At 31.0% G+C, this 10,650-nt stretch overlaps 1 protein-coding gene across 1 annotated transcript in view; it reads left to right on the plus strand.

Moving 5' to 3' along the window:
- The window catches only part of aos (protein argos), a 28,094-nt gene extending 17,682 nt beyond the window's left edge, over nt 1–10,412 (plus strand). The window contains exons 2-4 of the mRNA XM_015509839.2: nt 5,563–5,739; nt 6,816–7,022; nt 9,409–10,412. Coding sequence (XP_015365325.2) covers nt 5,563–5,739; nt 6,816–7,022; nt 9,409–9,627 — 603 coding nt within the window. The 3' untranslated portion in view covers nt 9,628–10,412. The remainder of the gene's footprint in view (nt 1–5,562; nt 5,740–6,815; nt 7,023–9,408) is intronic.
- The last annotated feature ends 238 nt before the right edge of the window (nt 10,413–10,650 follow it).

Consider the following 10,650-nt stretch of genomic DNA (forward strand, 5'->3'; position numbering starts at 1 on the left):
TAAAAAAAAAAAAAAATCTTAAGGTGCCTCTAAAAAATGGTATCAGTACACTGCGATATATAGGTTAGGTACATTAACACAATAACGACATGTGTCATCGTGTCATGTATACATTACGTTGTATTATTGTGATTACACACATGGAGAATCCATTAGCCAGCAGGCAATATATTAGAGTAATTCCTGTACAAATGTAAAATACTTATGTTAGACGTTATCATACAACGCGTGTGTACTTATTGCTGTCAATGGTGGGTATACAAGGCCGTGGAGGGGGGGGGTTGGCCTAGCTCATGAACCGTTTTTTTTATCGTATATCTAATTCTAATAGTCTATAATTGTTTGTTCTGTTTATAGTATAAGCTTCATATGGTTGTAATATAATTATAATTTAGAGATTTAGACCATGTTTTCCGGAATTATAATTTCACAATAGTCTCTCATAATTCATATTTTTAAATTTTATATATAAGTAATTATTAGGTATTAGTTATTCGTGTCATAAAATTGTTTTTAAAAAACCAACCCCTCTCCATGAACAACCCCTGAATCAACTTCTGGATCCGTTACTGACTATACATGGTGCATTAGTTTGATAAAAATAAAATATCGTAAATAGGTATATTATAAAAATTATAGGTACAATATGTCAATATACTTAATATGTGTAGTTTCATATTATGTGCACAATGCACAAATATTTTAATGATATACCTAATACCTAGATATACACGAGCATCGCGTAGTCCCTCGTAATGCACGTGCGTATATAAATATGATAAACAATTTTAATATTTATTATATAACGTGTATAATGTGAGTGTGTTTGTGTGTTTTTTGCGCAATGTATTTGTTTGCGTCTTGCGCCGCAGATGTGTCGAATACTTGAATTGATGCCAACAGGGCCGATGCGATCAATTTTTTTTAAGGGGGTGGACTAGGTAAAAAATCGTGCCAAATCAAATTTTAATCACCAAATAACGACGCAAGTGTATGCACAAATATATACATTTATAATGCATAATATAATATATATTATCATGTCACCATCACCGTGTACAAATAACGTCACGTGGGACGATAGAATTTCGATGTGGAAAAAAAACATTACTAAAAATTAATAGCGCGTACATTTCGCAGTTTCGCACGGAAATGTGCATGTGCAATAACAAAATGCAATGACGTAACACGTTTCGACGCCAAATACGACGTCGTCATATTATTGTAAAATTGTCATTATTATCGACATTTTTTATTTTTATTTAATTGCAACGGAACCGGAATAAGCATAATACATAACCTCTCTGAAGTTTACATCATTAATGGTATACGCCGTGCAAACAACTTTAAAATATGGTGGCTCGTGGTTTCTACTTTATAGGTTACTTATGGTAATATAGGGTTTGACGTGAATCGGTCTGTATTATATTATATTATCTGTGTAAACTATAACTATTGACGGAATAGGAAGTGAGATTTATTTTGATTTTAACAATCCAAATCCACGAAAATTTGATTTTCAGAGATAGAGAAAGCCAACTTCAAATTCTTTAGATATATAGAAAAGTAAAGTAGTCACCTCGTATACAATATAATATGTAGTATGCACAGTTACGGACGTTACGGTAACTTATCGTATGCATGTTGAGACATATTTTATTATTGTGATAACAAGAGTAAAAAGAAAATAACACTTCGAATAACAATTACAAACTTTACCGACGTGTCGAACAGTATAATATTATGATTATATTATTGTTTGTTGGTAAAAACGTGTTCGCGGTGCGGATGTCCGACCGAATTATATGCAATTTTTAAAACGACACGCGCCACCGCCGTTTTCGGTGACAAACGTATTTAATAATAATAATAATTTGAGTCACATATTAATCATAATGTGCCAACGTTGATTATATCATGCGTATATATTGTAATAATATTTTGATCGTTAAAAAACTTAAAAAAGTAGTTAGTGCTACGTGTGGTTTTCTATCTATATTATCATCTTAATACGGTGCGTTCGCTGTATAAGTACATAATATTATCGTCTATGGTAAAAGTTACAACGCAAAAATAGCGCGAGGAAACAATATATACATATAAATACAATCCTTCTACTACAAAATTATTGTAATTACAATTTATGCTCTCTTTGAATAGAACCAAATAAAAAGAATATGATAACAATAACAAACGATTTGTACACTTACCTATACCTACGTGCATATATTACACACATAATACATATCATATAACATAAGTACGGAGATTGATACATTTTATTATTTTTTATTCTTTATTCATGAGAGCTTATTATATTATATACCATAACGTATCGTTTTGATCATGTGAGCTATTTTTATTTTTTTTCGCTCACACTAAAAATACATAATAACCCAAATACAATATTATATTATACTTATTATTATTATGTAAATAGCCAGTTACTATTGTCTAATGTCTATGTTATATAATATCGCATACAGTCATTACCCATTCACCTATTTACTATACGAAAGCTCATTGTACTTTAACGAAATCTAGATTCTGTGGTTTTCTCCTATCCTTGCACTCGTTCATGTCATCTCCTCAACGCAATCACACTGGAGAAGACAAGTATATAACAATTAACACGGCCTATTATTCTGTATGAACAAACGCTATATACACAACATGTGTATGGAAACAGCTAAAATTAAATGACAGCACATATTATATTTTTATATTGATATATTTTATTTTAAGCATATTTTGTCTGATTATTATTGTTATTATTTTCGATCGCGATTTTACATAATGTTGGAATAGTGTTGCACGTGCTGTAAAATCTTTTAATTTTGCACATGTTGAGTGATGACTATGTCTTACAACGTTTTTCACTACGTTCAATATAAACGAACTTACTGCATGTCACATGAATCTTTGGTAAGCAGGCCACGTCAGGCTTGTACTTCATACGACACGCATTTTATATTTATAGGTGTTTTAAAACGTTCTCTCAAATAAGACTTTAACATTTTTATTTTTGTTCAAAATGGACCGTGAAACTTTTTTAATTTTTGAATATGGCCAAAGATCCCACAAAGGTTGCTGGCCACTAATATATAGGCATACCTAAAACAATGGCATCTATTGTTTGTTGTTACCGTTTGGTTATTCCGTTAATGAATACTAAAATGTAATATATAGAACCCTAATAATATAATATGGTATAATAATACAATAATTTATAGGCATATAAATATGGTCTTCGATAATAATATTATATGGAGTTTTTAGAAATTTAAATAGTATTTTAGTAACTCTACTCGTAGACACTTTATAATTTTATTGTTTATTTTACTATTTAATTTAAATAAATATTGCACATAATTAATTTAAAAATGTATCATACCATATTCTTTTAATTCTGTGTAAAATACCTAGCTGCTATTTAGTTTAAAAAAAGATAATTTTTTTGACTCATCTACGTCAACTCGATTTCACGCCATAAGATTACACGTGTGGAGAGAGACAGCGAGATAATAAACCTCGGCGTGGTGTCTTCTTCTTAATCCAAATGTCTTATAAATTATAATACTGGACGAATGTTACGAGTTGGAAATTCAATAACTTGTTTTCTGTATACTACCAAATGGGCAAATATCTTTCTCGGTGGAGTGTTTCGGTCGTCGATCGCGGCAAATAACTTAATAAATATTATAATTATATATTTAGATACATAATATATCTATGTTGTCCTTACTATTCAGTCGTTAATTTTTACAAATTAAATGGTAATAATAAATTTCAGAACTTTAAACTGTACTTTTACTCTATTTGGGCACCGTTAAAGACCGATTGTAATTGAGTGGTATAATGGTTGTACTTGCTACGACAATCTTAAATAGTCAATAGGTACTATAACGATTCCTATAAAAGCTATTCGCCTCTTACGAATATCGGTTATGAATAGTGAATACTTAATAAAGATATGTATTTGGCCAAAATAAAAATATACCACACAGATGCAGCCACGTCGATACATGCCATAGTTTTTAATAAATGTTTATTTTTTATGAAAAATCTTACACTCATTAGTATTATCACCTAGCACATTCATAAAAGGTTATCACAAACAATGGGTCGTTTTAAAGTAGTTACCTATATGTGATGCACTACAATTGTAATTCTGCGCACACGTCTAGACGAGTTGTGATATGAAATATCGACTAAGATAGTGTATTAATTGGCACCAAAGTTTATCAAAAAATATAAAGAATGACAAAGTGGTTACATAAAGTATTCTGATAATCTTGACAACATTGAAAATAATGACCTACTTAAAAAAAAATGCATTAAGTCACCTTATTTTTTATCTCGTAGAAAACACGTTTTGAATACATTTTTATAGTACCTACTATAGATAGTTTAAATAATTTCCACAAAAATATTATTAATTATTATGTACTTTATATATGCATATATCTCATTTCTGTATAATAATACTGACTGTTGTTGTAACTTGTCATGCGCAGCAAATTATTACGCCACAATATTATAGAAAAAAAAAATGATGTTTAAATGAACTATTTGTGATAAATGACAAACAGATTTCATTAACATCAATAATTGCTGTATAAGTGATATTATAACACGTGACAGTACATTCTAAATTGTGTAATAAATTAATCATCTTTTTTTACGTTTAATATCGCGTGCGACTAAGATTTGATTTAGCAGTTTTTTTTTTTTTTTATATCCATAATATGATTTGTTTGTAGTAACTAGTAGATACGATAGATGAATACGTATGTTATCTCATATATTATTATAGAGGCTATACCATCATTGACGTCTGTATTTTTACGATAAACGTTTTGATCGAATCGTTAAATATATGAAATAATAATTAAACACGAATATTTCACTTATTCGATGACATCATAACTTACTGATCGTCGCAGATAACTGCACTGTATGAAAATCAATTTAGTGTTCTAGTGATATAAACAATAGGTGGGCAAAAAATTGATATACCTAAATTAAAATACCGTATAAAAACAGTCAAAATCACCAATCATAACAGAACTATGACGTAACTAATAGAATAACCATATCAACTGAACCATTCACCACGCGAAGTTAAATCACTCACATCGTAATACTACAATATTAAATTATTACGTCGTATGCGCTCACTACTTAAACATAGTATTATTCTAATAGTCCATTTTATAATTTCTATTTATTTCGGGACTGGGTGGGTATTGTAATATTATATGGACACACACACGCACATAATAATGATGATGTTAATAATATAATACAGGTATTGAGGTACATATCTATATTGCAATTTCATAAGAAATTTCTCCACACCAAGTGGGTGCGACCCTACGCGCGCGCGTATCATAATAATATTGTTATGATACGACTGGTTTACTAATTTTATTTCCATCGTCGTCATGTTGTCGTTATTAATTTGTATATATCCTTACCACATATATTATAGGTAGGTACGCGTTTCGTAATTTGACGCACGTGTAATAATCGCATCTGTGTTTTTATTTTTTTTTTCAGAGCTCGGAGGAAGAGTTGCCGGTGTGCGAAAAGTGGGCGGTGTGCAGCAAGGTGGACATGTATCAATGGCCGTGGGTGGAGAGGCAGTGCAGGTGTCCGTCGGGCGTGCCGCCGTGCTCGCAAATGCTGTCGCCGGCTGATGGGCACACCATCACCGACAAAACGAGGCAGTTCAAGGTAAAAAAAGAAAAAGGAAAAAAGAGAGATTAAAGAAACATAAAATATGAAAATCCATCGCGGCTAAGGGCCTTACGCGCTCGCTCGCTACTCTGCTCGAAAGCGCCTTGTGCGCCGCCGATATCCCACAATATAATACTATAACTATAACATTATTGTAATATATATCATGTATAATATATTATTATATAGTTTATATTATGTGTGTGCATCACGCGCACAGTATTGTAATAACGAATAACAGACCCGTCAGAATCATTCCGTTTGATCGATCGTTTCAATTTCGATAAGATTTCAATAAGTGAAAAAAATAAAATAAATGTATAGTACGCTTCCCCGCCTGTTTTTGTTATCAACACAATGTAGACTGGCGACTGCTGTTAATGATTTGTATGCTTAAATCTACGCGCATGTGAACCCACGGCACCGAATAATATATTATTATGTGTGCAACTGTGCAATGTGCATCTATACTACATCATATTATATGTTCATTGCCTAAGGCATCGTCACCCCTCCTTTTATTCTCATTTTATGATGCATATTTATTCAAATTATTCAGATTTTTTGATTTTAGTAGTTAAAGTTTAAAGATTATATTTAAATATGCATTGATTTTTATTTAAATTAGGAGTATCCCGTGGCTTTTTAAATTTATTTTCTAACCATAATTTTTTACAGCAAATTGTTGAGCACGTGATTTTTTTGGAAGATGTCGATTAATCTAAATCCAAGATTGAAATCGTAGTTTCGGAGCTAGATTTATACTTAAACTATAAATTTGTACTATAATTAGTAAGGGATATTACTTTTGATTGTGGTTTTACTTTTACATCAAATATCATACTTAGATAGATGTAATAATTATCTAGTCTTTATAAAATGCAGACAATTTTTTACAATCTATAAAATATAATTTTATAATCGTATCGCTAATAAATAAACATTGGTTTTCTTTTTAATAAGACAAGAGTCACTTACGATTACGACGAGAGTCGCTAGTCAGCCACCCCTGATATAATATAATATTATGCTTACTATTAAACGATATTAATATTTTAATTTCTATTATATAGCTATGCGAGCCAATCAAGATGTTGCCCAAATGTCGTTACTTCCGCGACATGGCGTGGACACTGCGCAGTGAGGGAAATGGTACGCTGCAAACGGTCCATTGTCACTGCCCCAAGGGTTCGGTTGCCTATCTGCTGAAGCGACAAACGTACCAGACCGAGTCCAAACAGATCGGCTACCAGTACTCGTTCGCATGTTCCCCGCAAAGCGTAAGTATTAGTGTATAACTGTGTGTTAAAATCGTCGAAAAAGTGTCCAATTAAGAATCGATTTTTAGAGAGGGTTCATGAGGCGCAGTGGACGCCATCTTGAACCATGAAAATTAACTCTCCAGGACCAGACTTCGGCAGTCGAATAATTATTTTTTAGTTGACTATCGATAAAATATTTACTATCCGTCCCCATATTTCGTATAAAATATTATAGCATATTATAAACCTAGTATATTTGTACGAGAATTAGGTATATGACAAATCGCAATAAAAAAATCACTAAATATCTAATAATGAATAATTAGCAAGCTAATAATCCCTAATGCGTGATTTAGAAGCCGACTATTCATTTAAGCAGTGCTTCTTGACTTTTTTCTACGACGACACCCTAGTTTAGATCCAAACACACACTTACCTAAATAATTAATGGGTTTTTGAAAAATTAACAACTATAAACCCATAAATTATGTACATTCAGAATGAGACTATCTTTACAGTTATTAATTTTTCTTATCTGTGTGGTTTTTACCATAACGCCTTAATAATGTCATATTATATCAATACTTTTAACATGTAAAATATAAATAAGAGAAATTGTTAGCGTCAAACGTCATTTAATTCCGCAACAAATTATTGTGTCGCGACACACAGGTCGAGAACCACTGATTTAAAAATCAAATATTTTTTTAAGCATAAGAAATCAACATGACCAAAAATCAAATCCCAAATCCAACCAACAATATATCATCGAGTAGACGTGATTCGTGTAAAAGGCCCATCTCGAGTAATATATTCAGTAAAATGATTCAGTAAATTTGTTTATCTCCCACGTGCGCTTACGTTTATTAAAGTTTTAACCGATTCAACGTCTGCGCCCCCAGAGTAATCATGTTTCGCGGTGCAAAGCGTACTGGTACTTGCCGGAAAAGCTATATTTACCGACACGCGGATACTCCATATTAAAATATTATAATATTTCAATGGTGTCGTTATAATATAATAGCACGCCTTCCGAGCATCACAAAAGGTTTTTTTTTCGAAGGGAAAAATAATGTCATCGTTTCATTGAGTGGCCGCTGCAGGTACTCATGAGGGGACGTAATACTATTAATTATTATTGTCACATAAGAGCGTCACCGATACGAGCCCGCGTGAACCGCTCTGATGAATTTATCGTTTGTTCTACAGTGTATTCTGTCTAAACTACAAAACAACAACAACAATAATAATTGGATGGCGTCGAGTTAACTCTCGCAAAGGATCCGGGACCATTGAATAGACTTAGTGGCGTTCTAAAGCATTATTTAGGTAGTAACAAACAAAATTGGCGACTAGGGGACGACAATGATGATGTAAAATAACAATTAAATGCTGCATTATATTTTCAAAATATTCGCGTAATAAATATAATTAATTATTTTGTCAGTGGGCGTTATTTGCTTAAATGCTTATGAATTTAATGTTATCTGCTGCGCATAAGACTTATAGCTAGTTTATTATCTGTATACTATGCAGTATTTTTGGTAAACATACTTCTCCAAGCTAAGACCCATTGCATTAAAAAAAATATTTTACATGGACATATTTGTACGTGCAATATCTATATTATGTTTTGTATAGGCGTAAAATATAATAAAGTTAGTGCCTTTTTTACCATTAGAGGGAGAGGGAAGTGAAATGACTATGGAAAAAGAAAATTAAATTTAAATGATTATTAGAAATACTGAAATATACTTGTATAAGTGACCAAGTATTAATAATTATTGATATAATTATAGTTAAACAAAATACAATCCTATAAGACGTAACCTACCTACATATTTTAGCTACAAGTAAAAATGGAATAAATGTATTTTATCATATATTACAGTACTTCATATTTTATAGTTATAATATAGGCACAATAATATATAAGTAGACACTTAATTATAAGACGATTTTGGACCTCCTTCCACGCCCAGAAAAGTTTAAAATACGCCACTGAATATGTGCCACGCGTATACCTATTCACACTACACTACATGATTTTTCGTCAGATTTTAAAGTATATTAATAATAAAGATAAAGTTTAAGGGACGTCCTCGGTGTGCGAGGCTAAGGGAAATTTGAGCCCTCTTCTGAAGAAATTGGTGTAAAAAGGCTTAGTAACTGACTGGTAATTAGCGGGAAAAAATGTAGTTATGCAATGTGCAGTTAAAAAAGTTATACCTAGTTAATTTTATCCAAGCCAACTTCACGATTTTCCTATACAATATAAAAATATCGTAATAATATTATAACGTTCTAACACTATATATGAAAACGTTTTGGATAATTTATTTTTTTCTTTTGCGTTGGGTATACTACCTTATTTATAATATGGAATTGCCTTTTCGTTTTGCAGCGACTCCGGTGCCAGCGTAAAGAACCTTGTCGGCTGTTCACGGTGCGCAAGCGACAGGAGATGGTGGACGAGGTCAACACTAACACGCTGTGTCAGTGTCCACCGGAACACGGGTGTCCGTCTCATCACACGGACGCGGGAGTGATACAGAGTAAGAACTACTCGGAGGAGAACATCCGAACGTATAGCGGATATTGTATGCAACCATCAGCCAACTAAACTCACGTACCCTCGCTCACAAAATCCCACCCTTAGTTGGCCAACCCACGAGGACAGCATAACCGATGACAGAGGGACATTTTTTTTTTTTTTTTTTAAATTATTTTGATTAATTCGTCAATATTTTTAACATTACGACGACATTAATATAAATTTTGATAATATATAATATAATATATTCAGGTATGCATATTATTTATTATTCTTAAAATATTTTTTTTCTGCGGACAAAACGAAGTTACGCGGAATTTCACTCAATTTTAACTAAGTATTCGATTTCTGAAGGTTATTTATATATATATTTCTCTTTGTTTTGTTGTAATAAATCAAAAAAGAAGAGCATTTTTTTCCTACAGAAATTACAAATTATTTATATTTTATTCAACTAAATTATTTTTATACCAAAATCATTAAGATAAATATTAATATTAATAATATATGTTTATCGTGTAAATATTTTACTACGTCGATAATGTTTATTATTATTATTCTTTTTTTTTATACGATGTTCTTGTTATTTAAATGTTTAGAATGTTTTTCTTTTAGACTTTATTAGGACTATTATTATTATTATTATTATTATTATTTTTTTTTTTTTAATGAAAAACATCATTATTTTTTACCTTTATTGTAATCTTGTGTAAATAGTTATTATCATTTTATAATTTGAGTGAGTTGTACAATACATTTATTTCTTGTGAAATTTTAAAGACGTTGATTATCAAAAAAAAAAAAAAAAAAACAAAACAAAACAAAAAAAATAAATATTTTTACTAAGCTTACAAGTACATATCGAGTTTATTAAAGTTTGTATACTGTTAAATACATTCATATAAAATTAATTGTAGATATTTTCCACAATTTTTTCAACATCAGACAACACATTTAACAATATAATAAGCTGTGTATCATTTAAAATATTAAAATATTGTGTTATTAGTTATTAAGACATATACCTGCTTATATTATGTCACCGTTGAATTTATTAATTGAAAATGTACACGGGTGTTGTCGTTTACAAGT

The sequence above is a fragment of the Diuraphis noxia genome, unplaced genomic scaffold (assembly GCF_037042655.1).
Source record: "Diuraphis noxia isolate RWA-SAM2 unplaced genomic scaffold, SU_Dnox_SAM2 contig0004, whole genome shotgun sequence".
NCBI lineage: Eukaryota > Metazoa > Arthropoda > Insecta > Hemiptera > Aphididae > Diuraphis > Diuraphis noxia.